Below are 15792 nucleotides of genomic sequence, written 5' to 3'. Positions count from 1 at the left end.
TGATGCTACGTAACATTAAGTTGTCATGTCGTCTTAGACTCCTTTGTGCTCTGACAGCTTCTCAAACTTTACGTTTAATATTTTTTATTCCATTGACAGTTTTGAGTAATGGTCAAGTATATTATAGGATGACTATTGGAATTTGCTGTTTTTCTCATGATTTCAAGCAACCAACCAGTTGCCATAGAGTCGATTCCAGCTCATAAGCCACACTATCTGTGTCGGAGTAGAACTGTGCTCCATAGGGTGTTCAATGGCTGATTTTGGGGGAAGCAGATCACCAGGCCTTTCTTCAGAGGCGTCTCTGAGTGGATTCGAACTTCAACCTTCCATTTACCAGCAGAGCCAGTTAACAGTTTGCACCACCCAGGGACTTTCTTATGATTAGATAGGATTATTATTAGCAATCACAATAATGTCCTGAATTCATGGAACACTTTAGTTTGACAGCAACCATGTGAGGTAGTTATAGAAACTACAGAAATTGAGAATTGTTTGTAGAAATTCACACCGACGTAAAAGATTTAGAGGACAGTCCCTAAGTCGTTCGTCCTTCCTGTATTTATTGACTGTACTCACAGACACTCCGGGCACGGCAAACACAAAGACCCAGCCGCCCCACCTCCTTAACACACGCCCCTCTGCTAGAGGCGGGGCCTGCGTGCTAACGCACGGCGAGCGCGGTGACGTTCTTCGGGCGCTGATTGTGGCGGGCACTGGCCCGCCGGCTGAACTGCAGCTCCGCTAGTCCCCGACAACTATGAGGCGGGCGCTAACGGCCAGGGCCGCGGGGCGGGAGGCGGCGCGGGAGAGCGGCGTCGAGGAGCCGGCCTAGGCAGGCGGAGTTCTGCGTCTTCTGCCCGAGCCGCCGCTCCAGGGACGGTGTGGGGCCGCAGCCGGCGGGGCTCTAGACAGCGGAGTGTAGCGGGCGGCGAGCCCGGGGCTCCCAGGGGGGTGCAGGCGTCGTCTCCGCGGCGGGCGAACCCCCGAGCCCGCGCTTCTCGCCATGATCGAGTCGGTGAAGCTGCGCCGCGACAGCGCGGCCGACTTCTACTCGCACTACGAGTACCTGTGCGCGCTGCAGGACTCGGTGCCACTTCCCGCCGTGCGCGCCTGCCTCCGCGAGGGCGTGCTGGACTTCAACGCCGACCGCCTCCGCGTCGTGGACTGGGCGCCCCTCCTGAATACCCTGAAGGTTAACAAGAATCTGCCCTTGATCTCTATAAAGAGCTTCTTCCAACCGTGGCTTGGAGACACAGGTTTGTAGTTCCCCGCCTGCCGTGCCCCCTTGTCGGTGCTGCGTATCTTCTAGACCAGTTAGTTGCAAAACGTCCAGGATGGAGCCCTGTGTGCCCAGCGCCAGAGCATGTGTGCAATAGACGTGTTAGGCGGCCTTGGACACTTACCAGCAAGTCACTTTAGGTCTCTAAAGCTCAATTTCCGCTTCTGTAATTTGGGATTAGTAACAAGATTCAAGGATTCACCAGCTGAGTTAATACTTGTACAGCATTTAGCAGAGTTTGGGACATCCTTAAAGCATTGGACAACTGTTTACCTATTTTATTGAGTAACTTTGCCTGATGGAGAACAAAGCGATTAGGAAATGAATACATGCCCACCTTTTTCTTAATTTTTATTGATGAAGACAAATTTATATTTAAACAGCTTTTTAAATTAGTAGCATACTATGGTGAAAAGGCACAGATGTTGGCGACAGGCTAGAGTTTGAATTCCAGGACATATCCTCTAGTGACTTGGGGCAAAGTTACTTAATCTTTTTGAACTACAGTCCCCACACTTAAAAAAAGGCATTAAAAACAATTCTTTCCATGGGTTTTTAGGATTAAAGGAAGTTATGTGTGTAAAATATCTCGGTACTAGAATGAGTTCATTCTGCACTGAGCACTGTGTTGGAGACAAGTGAACATGTGCACTGTGGTCAGTGCTGTGGTAGAACGGAGCTCAGGAAATTGAAAATTGAAGAGGGAGTTCAGGGAAGGCTTCCTGGAGGAGGTGCCATCCGAGCTAACTTGAAGGCTGTGTAGAAGCTAGCTGATGGCAGGAGAGAGCAGCTTGTGTGAAAGTCTTGGACATAATGAGAGAATGTGGCAAAAATGAGGAGCTGGACTGTGACTTAGGGGTTGAGAAAGAACGGGAAGAGTTGAGACTCAAAACCTGGTGGGGGCCAAACAGGGAGGAGCCTTGTTTGTCCTGTCAGGGATTTAGAATTTTATGCTGAAGGCTGTGGGGAATCACTGAAGAATTTTTAAGCTGGGGAGCAATGAAATTGACTTTAAATTTGAAAGCTCTCTCTGACCTCTATATGGAGGGCAGCCGATTGGAAAGAGAATGAACTCTGTGGGGTGGCACAAATGGTTAACATGCTCAGCTGCTAACCAAAAGGTTGGAGATTCGAGTCCACCCAGAGGCACCTAGGAAGAAAGGCTTGGTGATCTGTTTTTGAAAAATCAGCCATTAAAAACCCTATGAAGTAGAGTTCTACTCTGACACCCATTGGGTCGCCATGAGTTGGAGTGGACTCGACAACTAGTAAGGGTATGGTAAGGGCTCAAATTAAGACGTGGGAATTGAGGGGTGTGACTGGACTTCAGAAATCAAAAAAGACAAATACATGGGGCCTGGTAACCAGTTAGAAGAGGGAAGTCAGCAAGAGATAAGGCAGGAGAATTCCCAGGTTCCTTACTTGGGTGACAGTTCTAGCATTTCCCTGAGATGCAGAGCGCAGCAGGAACACATTGGGGTGGGAAAGGATCTTAGCTCATCTTTAAATGTGTCATTAGCCTGTGGAGCATCTAAACATGTCTGCCGGCAGGTCTGGAAAGAAGATTGGGCCCAGGGTACAGATTTGGACTTTATGAAGGGCAGGTGTTTGAAGGCGTAAGAGGGACTGAGGTTATCCACAAAGAATATCCAGAAAATTGTAGATCTGAATGGAAGATTTTTTTTTGAAATGGATAATCTTGAGTATGTTTATAAGTTAAGGGGAAGGAGCTAGCTGAGAGGGAAGGTATGAAGATCTGGGAACAGAATGATTGTTGATTATTCAACAAAAACAACACCTTTCACCTTTTCTAGGCACCATCTGTTATCTACTGCAAAGACAGTTCAGCACATCTGCTGAAAAGAAGTCAGATTATTCTCTGCATCTCATTCAGGTGTAGGAACTGTTCTCTACCTCAGAAGGGACTTCACTTAACCTAAGTAATAACTCAGAAACCAAAATAAATTAAATTGAGAGGGACCTTGTCTACAACTTAGGTTAACTCTTATTTTCAGATGAGGCAGCAGATGCATAGAATTGAGTGACTTGGCCAGAATCACACATCAAAGTTAATTCTTAGAGTCAAAGCTAGTGGATTTGATCTTGCCTAGTATTTTACCCCTGACCATTGGAAACACTGGTGGTGTAGTGGTTAAGCGCTATGGCTGCTAACCAAAAGGTCAGCAGTTTAAATCTACCAGGTGCTCCTTGGAAACTCTGTGGGGCAATTCTACTCTGTCTTATAGGGTTGCTGTGAGTTGGAATCGACTTGATGGCATTGGTTTTGGTTTGGTTGGTTATAGGGTCACTATGAGTCAGAATCCACTCGACGGCAAAGGGCTCAGGTTATATAGGGGAAAAAATGTATTACAGAGACCATTTCCCTTCAGATTGCCTTAACTCTTCTTTATTTCCTGTATCCATTTAGTCTAGAAGGTAAGTTTTATCCTCCTAGATACTGCTGTTCATCCTTCATTACGTTTTGACTGGACTATTGTAGAAGCTCCTTGCTGGTTTTCCTGCCCCTGAGCTCACCGTTCATTTACCTACCTCAGCCCGAGTGATCTTTCTAAAATGAAAAGCCAAATATGCTTAAAATTGCTGATCTTCACCGAGACCAGCACATGTTGGTTGCACAGCTTGTGCTCTGCCCAAAGGCGCCCAGCAGAAGGGGATGCAAGTGGGAGCTGAGGTCAAAATTGCTTTCTCCGTGGGCTCTGTTGGCACTGAGGAAGGGGTGCTTTTTAAGATTGATCTGCCTGAAATAGGTGCCTTTTATAATTGTTCCCCTCAGAAGGTTGCCTTTATCTAATTGGTATGCCAAGTGCCTTTTTCTGCCTGCCAGAGGCACCTGTGTGCCAGCAGTAGCTCTGGTCCTCATTGCCTATGAGACAAAAGGCATACTCCCTCTCAGTCTAGTTTAGGCCGACTTCTCTATTTTAATTTCTGACTCCCTCTTGCATACCTGAGTTTTAGTCATATCTAACTGCAGTATTGACAGTGCCGGACAGGTGTCAGGCTTGGATGCGTTTCCACATGCTGGTCCCTCTAAAGGTAATGCACCTCCCATATCTACCCTGTAAAGTCGTTCTCATCTTTCTGGATTCAGCTTCAGCATCATCTTAAAATCTTCACTTAGATGTAACTGATTTGCTTTCATAAGAACCTCTGTGTGTGTGTGTGTGTGTGTGTGTGTGTGTGTGTGTGTATCATATGATTGAAGTTTTGAATTTACATGTGTCCCTTCTTAAGGGGGACTTTAAGGGAATGAGTTGTTTTTATGCCTAGCACAGAGCAGATGCTTTTTAATGTTGATTAAATGCGTGAGTGAAATCACTAATTTTACAAAAACATTTTGCTTTAGTTTCTGACAGAAGTAGAGTTTGCAGAAGTCGCATTCCTGCAGTAAGATCCAAAGATGTGTCCTTCCAGCTATGTAAAGCTCTGAAAGGCTGTTTAAGTGTATCAGGTGCTCTCAAGAACCTGGAACTGAATGGGCTGGTTCTGAGAGAGAGAGATTTAACTATTTTAACAAAGGTAAGCTTTCTGAAATGTGTCCTGGAAACATTTCATAATTGCTTTTTGGGGAAAAAAACTTTGCTATGATTAATTTTTAACTTTTTTCCCTGTTTAAAGGGATTGAATAAATCGACTTCTTTGGTGCACCTGTCTCTTGCAAATTGTCCAATTGGAGACGGAGGTTTAGAAAGTGAGTTTAAATTCTGTTTAACTGTTGTCCCATCGGACTGGGCTCCTGATTCCCTAAATGCCATATTAATTCCTGTCTGCACCTTTTTCTTGCTACCATTTCTGCCTGGACTGCCTCCATTGCCTGTCCAAACTTTGATCAAGTATTGCTTGTACCCTGAATATATAGTATTTGATATTCTCTGATTTTGTATTTGTTTATCTTGTTAGGATCTTCCTTCAAAAAATATTTGTGGAAGGGGGGCAATAGGAAGATATAAAGAGAAATGCAAATGTACATATATGCAAGCATAATTATAATGCACTAAAATAGAAAATATATGCAGACTGCTATGGGAGCATGCAAAAGGCCAGCAAACTTGATGGGAGAGTCATGGAAGGACTCACAGAGAAGGTGACCTTGGATTGAGATCCTTGAGAATTGGTGTGTATTCACTGAGTAGAGTAATGGTCTGGAGGGGTAAGGAAGTCTGCATTTCAGTTTAGGGAACAGTTTGAAGTCCTCTTATATTACATAGCACCTAATGAAATTCTTGGTTTATACTTAAATTACTGATAGATAATAGAGATTCAGGTATGTCATTGGAAATGAAAATAGGAAGAGTCTTGCTTTTTAGGGTTTTTGTTTCTTTCATGTATTTCAAAAGGTCATCTCTAGTACTTGACTAAATATTTGGGAATAACGTTTGCAATATTCGAAGTATTCATTTTAGCTTCTAAATAGAATTATACTACTACTGTAAACTGGAATAGCACTTTGCTACTGATGTATTTTAGAATGTACCAATCTGTTAGTTGCCCGAGAAGATTTGTAGATAGTGATTTTAAGAATACAGCTATAAACTAAATAACGTGAATTAATCAAGATTGACCAAGTTGTATAGGCTCTTGATCTTATTGTGTGTATTTCCTTTTAGTTATTTGTCAAGGTATAAAGAACTCTATCACGCTTAAGACTGTAAACTTCACGGGGTGTAATCTGACATGGCAAGGAGCAGATCACATGGCCAAGATCTTAAAGGTGATTTTATGTTTACACTTCCATGAAAACTTATGTGATTGAAGCACATTAATATTTTGATACAAGATGGCAGTTATTTTTGTCTTTTCCTGCATATGGTGATTTGCAGCTTTAGCTTTCAGAAAGAATGACCAGTTTTAAATTTGGGGTTCTACCATTTAGTAAAGCTAGTATACTTAATCTTAGAAATAAAAGAGGTTTAATATATAAGACATGATGAACAATTCTTTTATGTATTTTTAGTTATTGAAAATGTTTTTTTGTGGCACTGGGAGGAAACATTTGTTATTACACTTCTCAATTAAATGACTCAAATCTTTATTCTTAGCTGTTGTAGTTTATAAACTAAGAAAAATCACTACATTAACATGTTGTAAATATAACTTTTAAAACATTGATAATTTTACATGATGCCTAAACAACTTTATAGTAATTATAACTACTATCTCTGGCCCTAAAATTACTTATTAATTTGACATGACACCTTTTTAGTAGTTTGTAGTACAAACCAGGCTATGGCTAAATCTGACTCACTGCCTGTTTTCTTGTAAATAAAGTTTATCGAAATATAGCCACACCTATTTGCTTACATAGTATCTATGGCTACTTTTTGCACTACAGAGGCAGAGTTGAATAGTTGCAACAGAAACTGTTATGTCCTACTAAGCCGAAAATATTTATTATCTGGGCCTTTATAGAGCAAGTCCACTGACCCCTGGTATAGATAGTGATCAAGAGCATGGATTCTGGAGCCAGACAACCTAGGTTCAAATCCCAGTTCTCCCACTTAATAGCTCGTGATCCTGGGTAAATTACTTAATCTCTCTGTGCCTCAGTTTCTCAGCTGTAAAATGTATATAATAAAACCTACTTCATTGATCATTATGAGCATTAAATGAACTAATTTGCATAAAATAGTGCCTGGCACGTAATAAGCACTTTGCTGTTATTTCTGCTTGATGCTTTTATTTTTTTATTTTTTTTTGTGATTTAGGTTAAAGTTTACAGAGCAAATTAGTTTCTCTTTCAAAAATTTACACAAAAATTGTTTCATGGCACTGGCTGCAATCCCACATTGTGTCAGCACTCTCCCCCTTTCCCTTTCCACCCTGGGTTCATTGTGTCCATTCATCTGGTTTTCCTGTCCCCTTCCGCCTTCTCATCTTTGTTCCTGGGCAGGTGTTGCCCATTTGATCTCAAAGATGTGACTGAACTAAGAAGCAGTTCCTCACGTGTGTTATTGTTTGTCTTATAAACCAAGACCAAAACCAAACCCGTTGCTGTCAGGTCAATTCTGACTCATAGCAACCCTATAGAACAGTGTAGAACTACCCGATAGGGTTTCCAAGGAGCGGCTGGTGGATTCGAACTGCCGATCTTTTGGTTAGCATCCCAGCTCTTAACCACTGTGCCACCAGGGCTCCATTTGTCTTATAGGCCTGCCTAATCTTTGGCTGAAAGGTGAACTTTGGGAGTGGCTTCAATTCTGAGTTAGAAGGGTATCCAGGGGCTGTAGTCTCCAGGGTTCCTCCAGTCTCTTGATGCTTTTATTATTAACAGAAAAATGACACTAAGGATTTTCCTTTTAGAATATCATAGGAGCTTTAAGTCTTTTGTTATTCAAGAAAGTAATGAATTTTTTTTCTTTTAAAGTCAGTATTCCCTGTTACCAAAATTTATAAATGTGGAGAATTGATTATATCTTTAAGACAGTAATGTGTTTAAAAATCAAAGCAAAAGTTTCCTATGGCTTATTCGACTGAGTTTGCATATAACAGGCCTCTAAAATTGCTGTGCGTACCCTAAGAAATTGCAAGATCCACTGGGTTAGGAGAAGAAAGTATTAGAACTATTTATATTTTTGCTTCATTCTATTTTAATATCTGTTGTTGCTGTGTTTTACAATGTACATAAAATAATCTGTAGAGAACGTCATACATATAATTTATTAATAAGTAAGATATGTGTTCAAAAAATATTTATTTGTGGGGTGCCTGGTCAGAAATGTTTGGAGACCACTAGAAGACAGAATAATAGGATTTAGAGCCATTCCCTGACTTGGCAGACAAGGAAAATAAAACTCATAAAAGTTAATCAAGTTGTCAAAGTTTAAACAACTTATCAGTGACAGGTCACCCAGTGGTGGGTTACACAGCTCGTCAGTGGCAGACTAGAATCTGGGTCATTTGACTCCCTAAGCCAGAATCTATTTGCTTTCTTATGTTGACTCTTCTGGCATCTATAGTTAGAATGTGTGTGTAAATTTCTGACATAATAAGCAATACTTAGTAGGCATAAAGAAACCCTGGTGACATAGTGGTTAAGTGCTATGGCTGCTAACCAAAAGGTCGGCAGTTTGAATCTACCAGGCGCTCCTTGGAAACTCTGTAGGGTGGTTCTACTCTGTCCTATAGGCTTGCTATGAGTCAGAATCAACTTGACGGCAATGGGTTTTTTTTTGGTTTAGTAGGCACAAAACCCTATTGAGCACAGCTCTACTCTGAAAAACATGGGGTCACCATAAGTCAGAATCGACTCGACGGCAACTGGTTAGGTTGATTTGTTGTTGTTTTTTGGTTCAGTAGGCATACCTGTTACTTTATTCAAGCATCTTATTAATCTCGTCCTATTGAATCTTTGAAGTATCAGACCATGAGAAGGCATGAAGAAACCTGGGCTGAGAGTCTTCGTTATAGGAGACCTGATCTTGACTGTATGGCTGGCTTGAGGCGTGTCACTTTGAATTGCAACACGCTCGTTGGTGACCTAGGTGCAAGTGCTTTTGCAGAATCTCTTAGTGAGGATCTATGGCTTAGAGGTAAGTTAAATGAACTTCTAAAGATTGAAAATGTTGAATTTTTTATATTAAATACGCTTGGCTTTTGGTCCAGTAGTGTTGTCATAATATATAAAAAGCCTCTTTTTTTTCCCGAGTGGCTTTTATTTTGCTTTTCCACTTTTGTAAAAGTTACGTATGTTCTTTATAATATCCATAACCTTAATATCCAGAGATAATTACTGTTCAGTTTGGCGTACGTTACTTTCAGTCTTTTATTTTCTATACATGTATACCCAGAAGTTACAAAAATGGAACCACAGTATACTTACTGTTGAGTAATCCTGTTTTTTTCACTTAGGGCGTGTAATGTAGTGCTGCATTACATTGTCGTGCGATCGTTTATCTATTCAGTACCCTGCTGTTAGATACGGAGACAGTTTGTACTTTTCCTCTATTGCAGATACCTGTGTAGGTAAACATCTTGTATATACATTTCTGTGCCCATCTAGATTACTTCTGTAGAATAAATAATTAAAAGTGGAATTACTCAGTAAAACATGTTTTTAACCTTTTTGATACACATTGCCAAATCGTCTTCCAGAAATGCTGTGCCATTTTATAGTTCATACTAGCAGTATATGCAAGACCCTCACCTCAATAACGTTGGGTTGTGTCACTTTTTAAAACTTTAAAACTTTCCAAAAATGATACATAGTCACTGTAGCAAGTTAGAAAATAAGATAAACGTCTGTAATTTCACCATCCAGAAATAATTGACGTCAACGTTTTGGTCTGCAGTGTGTTCCTTTCCAGTTTTCCTGTGTATGTTTTCAAGGGATGGGGAGATATAATCTGGTTTTTTTGTTTTTTATAAAAGTGGGATTACCCTCTAAGTTTTATAGCTCTTTTCACTTAATATAGCGTAAACATCTTAAGTCAACAAACTTACTTATAACATCCTTTTTAGTGACTGTTTAGTGGTCCATTACATGGATATACCATAGTCCACTTAGCTAATTTATTCTTGGATATGTAAGCTGTTTCCAGTTTTTCACTCCAATAAACGGTACTCTGATACACATCCTTGCCCACATCTCTGTTTTTTTAGATTAATGTCTTAAAAGGAGAGTTGCTGGATTAAAAGGCTATGTACATTTTACAGGCTTTTGTTATATGACCTTGGCCGAATCTGCTGTGGAACAATCACAATTTCATTGTTTTAATGTTATTCACTTGATTTACTGGTGAGATTTACTAGCTATTGTTATTAATTAGTTACTTAATTCTATCCCATGCCCATTCTTCTGTGAAAAGAGTTTGTAACAGTTGCATCATATTTTGTCAGATCCATATATCTGATTTATTATTTCTGTGTGTCATTTCTAGGGTTTTAAAAGACTTCAGTTGTTTTAATGTAATAGTATATGTATGGTGCTTTTAAAAAGGTTCATGATATTTTCTTGTGATACAATCTTTTTTATACCTGTGCTTTTGTGATGATCCTTTTGATTTAAATAAGTAGGTCATTCAACTCACTACTACTAGCACTCGTGACTATTTGTTCTTTTCTTTGTCTGACCTTTTACCAAGAGAGAGTTTGAGTTCTTCACTATCATTCTTTTTTATAGATTTTCAACATATGTTCTTTATTTGCACACCTTTTGGGTTTGAAGTATTCACATCCTCTTAGACTTCTTTGTCATTTTGATTCTAAAACTGACAGTTCTTACATTTCTTTTGTTTTCTTTTCCATTTTTCAGTGCAATTTTTTGAGCATTATCTGGAGCTTAAGATCATGATCAAAAGAGTGCAGTGCAGTTACTGAACTCCACCTAATTTTTGCCATTGAGATTTACACTGCCACTAGCATCTTTGATGCTATAATTGTAAAATATGTTGGCTGATTTATTGGTAGTCTAAAGAGAGGTTAATCATGGCACATCCAAGAAGAGATTTTTTAATTGGATTTTCAATGATGTATATGCATAAGTTTTGCTGTTTTTATTTTTTTGATGTCTGAGATTAAAAACCTGCCTTCACTAGTGTTGTGCAGGAGTCTTTCGTGCATGTATAAGTAAGAGTTGTCTGTGTGTTAAATCTATGTGGAGTTGGCCAGTGACCTTTTGTCTTTCATCATAAGCACTTGACCTGCAACAGTGTGGCCTCACCAATGAAGGAGCAAACGCTTTTCTAAAGGCCCTTGAAACCAACAGAACTTTGGTCATTCTGGATATAAGGAAAAATCCGCTCATTGGTATGTCACCACATTTTTTTCATTGTTTAACAAATAGCAAAACAAAAAGGATTTGATTATGTATTGGCAGTTTTTAAAACTTAATGTGATTATTTTCCTAATCTTATACTTTTCTAATCTTGCACTTCCCCTTAGGTTTTAATAGGTAATTTTCTGATTAAAATGGGTAGTGTTTGTAAATTGCTCTTGGCTGCTACTCTGAATAGAGGTGAACCTAGACAGTAAGCCTGCTTCCACCGAGAGCATCATTTCCTTCTCATGAAACCTGAATTCTTGGAAAGAATGTTTCATTCATTTGTTAATTTGACAAGCATTTTTTTTTTAAATCTTCTATGTGCCAGACACCAGTTTAGGCAGTAAGAGTATAGACAAAGTCTTGCCCTCATAGAGCTTACATTCTAGTGGGGGAGTTTAGGTATAAACAAGTAAACAAAAAGTAACATAATTTTAGATAGTAGAAAGTACAAGAATACCATAAGGTAAGGAGACAGAAGGGAAGTGAGTGGAACTATTTTAAATGGGTTTGTCAGGGACTGCTTCACTGAAAGTGACATTTGAGCAGAAATATGAGTGAAAGGAAGGAGCAGTGCATGGAAAGATCTGGGGGAGTACATTCTAAGTCAGGGAAGCAGTGAGCACACAGGCACTTAGGTGCAGGTTAGATGGTGTATTTAAGGAAAAGCAAGGAGGCCAGTGAGGCTGGAGCACTGAGTAGTGGAATGATGAGATCAGAGAGCTAGCCAGGGCCTTAACGGCCAAGTGAGCTCAGAGCCACAGGGGAGGTTTTTTTTTATTGTATTTTAGATGAAGGTTTACAGAACAAGTAGTTTCTCATTAAACAGTTAGTATACATATTGTTTTATCTCATTGGTTAACAACCCCACGACATGTCAACACTCTCCCTTCTTGACCTTGGGTTCCCTATTACCAACTTTCCTGTCCCCTCCTGCCTTCTAGTCCTTGTCCCTGGGCTGTTGTGCCCCATTAGTCTCATTTTGTTTTATGGGGCCGTCTAAACTTTGGCTGAAGGGTGAACCTTGGAAGTGACTTCATTACTGAGCTAAAAGGGGGTCCAGGGGCTGTACTCTCGGGGTTTCTCCAGTCTCTGTCAGGCCAGTAAGTGTGATCTTTTTTTGTGAGTTAGAATTTTGTTCTGTATTTTTCTCCAGCTCTGTCCAGGACCCTCTGTTGTGATCCAAGTCAGAGCAGTCACTGGTGGTAGCGGACACCATCTAGTTGTACTGGACTCAGTCTGGTGGAGGCCATGGTAGTTGTGGTCCATTAGTCCTTTTGGACTAATCTTCCCCTTGTATCTTGTTTTCTTCATTCTCCCTTGTTCCACAGGAGAGTTTTGAGCTAGAAAATGGCGTGATCTGAGTAGTGTTTCAGAATGATCAACCTGGTATGAGAATAGACTGTAGGGGGAGGCAAGAAGGAAAATAGACCAGTTAGGAGACTACCATGTGAGGTGGTCCAAGTGAGAGAAGGTTGTGGCTTAGACTAGGGTGGGAGGATGAAGGTAGTGAAAAGTGGTTTACTTCAGGTTATGTTTTGAGGATATAGATGACAGGACTTAAAGGTTGATTAGATGAGGAGTATAAAGGAAAAAATAATTTTTTTAAAAGTTGGGGATAATTATGCATGCAATTGGGTGGTACCATTACTGAGAAGGGGAAGCTGGGGGAGGCACAGCTTTGAGGGGGTATCAAGACTTTGGTTTAGCTGTATTAAGTTTAAGATGCCCATTAAGTATCTAAGAGTCTAGATAGCGCCGAAGTTCTTGGCTATCTAGCCAGCTGTATCTGAAGCTACTTTGAATCCAGAGTGTGCTGCCTCCAAAATGGTAGCTATTAGAGGCAACATGCACGGTGGCATGCTTTTATCTTACGTTTTCGAGGAAGAAATTAGAATACTCCGAGGGGGAAATAGGTATGTGATTGCAGTAATGCAAATTTGATGTTTAATTTTATGGGACAAACAATAATTAGTTGACTTTTTTTTTAATGGAATAGTCATTGGAAGACTATTACTGTAAATTTTCATTTTCATTTTACTTTAGATCATTCTGTGATGAAAGCAGTTATCAAAAAAGTTATCCAGAATGGAAGGAGTGCTAAGTCAGAGGTATAGCATGTTTTAATCTCCTTGAAAGAATTACTCTTTAATTGCTTCTTGTTCTTCATTTTTTAATAAAATAAGATTGTCAAGGCACTTTTCTCCTATCTTAAATTTTCAGTCAAATCATTTGGCATTTCTGGTTTTGAATATATTGTGTGATTCTTTAATTTGGGGTCCCAGAAATGCAGGTTGCAAACCTTTTAATTGCCTACAGCATCTAAGTAAGGTCACATCCTCATAGATTGCCTGTTAATGACATTGAATATTTATCATCTCTCTTCTAGTACCAGTGGGTAACTTCTCCATCAGTAAAGGAATCAACTAAAACTGCTAGACAGAAAAAGAAAACTATAATTCTTGGAAGTGGTCGGAAGGGAAAAGCTACTATTCGAATTGGTAAACCTTTCTATCTTAGCTTTTTAATGTTATTAGAACTTATACCCCTCATGTGTTCCAGCGTGCTAAAATTTAAATCTCTTCTGATTGTAAGATATTAAAGGTAACTCCCAATATTGACTTCATGCATATTATAAGCACTGTAATTGTTCTAACACAAATTATGAGAATTTATGGAATGTAGAAATAGTAAATGAATTGTTAGGGAAAGAACGCTAATCTTTTCATTTATTACTGTTAACCACCTTTTTTGTTTTTAATCGCAGATAGTTCATTTTGAGTAAGTTTCCTGGTTGATGATTACTTCCGTTTTGCAATTGAAAGTTGGGGTGTGCTTTAATGACAATTCATTTTAGCAGTTGTGCTTTTGAGTGATAATTTTTTTTAAAGGAAGAATTATCCTTTCATTGTATAGGAGACAAAACTTCTTCTCAGTTCCATTTTTTCTCTTCTTCCAGTCTTCTTCCTTGCAAATTCTTACCCCAAGTTACTGAATCAGGTACTGCTCTGCTTCTTTGAAAGATGATAAAAACTTGAAATATACATAATCCTTATAAAAGAATGCAATAAACAAGTTTATTGACCCTAGATGGAACATTTTAGAAAAACATTCTCTACCTGTTTGCTATAATATATATTTGATCTTCCAAATAATAGTTAATCCCGAATTTTTAAAGCAAGCCTATAATTTTGTGGTCAGGTGTAATGGGGAAAAAAATCTTGTATATAAAACCCTTTAGCAACATAAATTTTACAATCATCTGAATGTATAAATTTTGTATTCCCAGTTCTCCTGATACTTTTGTATTGTTTCTAAAGAGATCTTAATTTTTATTTTCTAGAACACATTATCTTTAGTCTCACAAATCAGCTTTTTCACGTGATAAGAATGAATGGCATAGTGGAATAAGTTAAGCCAAATTTCATATGAAACTGACCTTTTCTTGTAACTTTAAAGTTTGAAACAGTAAAATTATAAGGAATGATATAAACCAAACCCATTGCCGTCGAGTCAATTCCAACTCATAGGGACCCTATAGGACGGAATAGAACTGCCCGCTAGGGTTTCCAAGGCTGTAATCTTTTCTCCTGTGGAGTAGCTGGTGGGTTTGAACCACTGACCTTTTGATTATCAGCCAAGTGCTTAACCCACTGTGCATTAGGGCTCCTAAGGAATAATACCAAACAAACAAACAAAAAAAAAACAAACCTGTTGCCATCAAGTCGATTCCCCCAGTTTCCAAGGAGCACCTGGTGGATTCGAACTGCTGACCTTTTGGTTAGCAGCCGTAGCACTTTAACCACTACGCCACCAGGGTTTCCAAGAATAATACAGAGGAAACAACGTAAATTTGTATATGTTATAAGCTGCTAATTTTCCACAAAAAAGTTTCCAGTAAATTTAGTTATGTAGCAAAGTTCTCCAAACAATTAACAACAAATAATATTTTATTTGGAAGCTACCTGAAATTTAAATTTAAAAAAAATGTGTTCTTTGAAAATTTTCATTTAGGTTGAAAAGTATTAACAGTAATGATGGAATAAAAGTAGAAACGGTCTCCAGTTATATCATTCTTTCAAGCAATATTTACATTCCCTTTTTCTACTGTTTATAATTTTCACGTAGCTTAAATATAGCTTGTATTCTTTTTTTACTTCACATTAAATTTAAAACACGTTACAGGATTTATAGTTAGATTTTTTAATGCATTTATAAGGTTTCACTGAGTTGATGGGTCGGTTTTTAAAACTGGTGATAAATTGGAAATAACCTAAATATCAACTTTAAAATATTACTGTAAACATCTTACTAAATATAACTTTTTTTTATTATTAAAGGATATGTGGTTTTAATTCACCAGTAATCAACTTGTTTGGCCACTACTGTATTGTCCAGTAGTTGTTAAGAGTGTTTATTAAATCAAAAGAAAGCTTAGGATTTGTCTGACAATTTTTATTTCAAAAGTACTATTTTAGTAAACAGTTAAATAGTACGTACAAGGAAGAAATTGAGATTTGTGACATCACACACGTTATTATCATTAACATTTTATATCATGTGTTGGTGCAGTGGTTAAGAACTCAGCTGCTAACCAGAAGGTCGGCAGTTTGAAGCCACCAGCCACTCCTTGGAAACCCTGTGGGGCAGTTCTGCTCTGTCTGATAGGGTCACTAAAAGTTGCAGTCGACTCAAGGACAACGGGTTTTTTTTTTTTTTTTTTTTTTAAATTGTA

The 15792-nt window shown here is 38.9% G+C and overlaps 1 protein-coding gene across 6 annotated transcripts in view; it reads left to right on the top strand.

Annotated features, from left to right (window-relative positions):
* The first annotated feature begins 712 nt into the window (after positions 1-712).
* CEP78 (centrosomal protein 78) overlaps positions 713-15792 on the top strand; it is a 35561-nt gene continuing 20481 nt past the window's right edge. For 2 of the 6 annotated variants that reach the window (XM_004383280.2, XM_023737728.1), the window contains exons 1-8: positions 713-1259; positions 4647-4819; positions 4919-4991; positions 5908-6011; positions 8655-8829; positions 10931-11044; positions 13104-13168; positions 13447-13558. In XM_004383280.2, coding sequence (XP_004383337.1) covers positions 1007-1259; positions 4647-4819; positions 4919-4991; positions 5908-6011; positions 8655-8829; positions 10931-11044; positions 13104-13168; positions 13447-13558 — 1069 coding nt within the window. In that variant the 5' untranslated portion in view covers positions 713-1006. Of the gene's footprint in view, positions 1260-4646; positions 4820-4918; positions 4992-5907; positions 6012-8654; positions 8830-10930; positions 11045-13103; positions 13169-13446; positions 13559-14016; positions 14601-15792 lie in introns of those variants that run through there. The other 4 variants (XR_002825149.1, XM_023737730.1, XM_023737731.1 and 1 more) reach the window with 3 other exon arrangements.

Source organism: Trichechus manatus, unplaced genomic scaffold (genome assembly GCF_000243295.1).
Source record: "Trichechus manatus latirostris isolate Lorelei unplaced genomic scaffold, TriManLat1.0 scaffold00107, whole genome shotgun sequence".
In the NCBI taxonomy this organism is placed as follows: domain Eukaryota; kingdom Metazoa; phylum Chordata; class Mammalia; order Sirenia; family Trichechidae; genus Trichechus; species Trichechus manatus.
The sequence above is the reverse complement of the archived record's forward strand: the minus strand, read 5'-3'. Positions and strand labels throughout refer to the sequence as shown.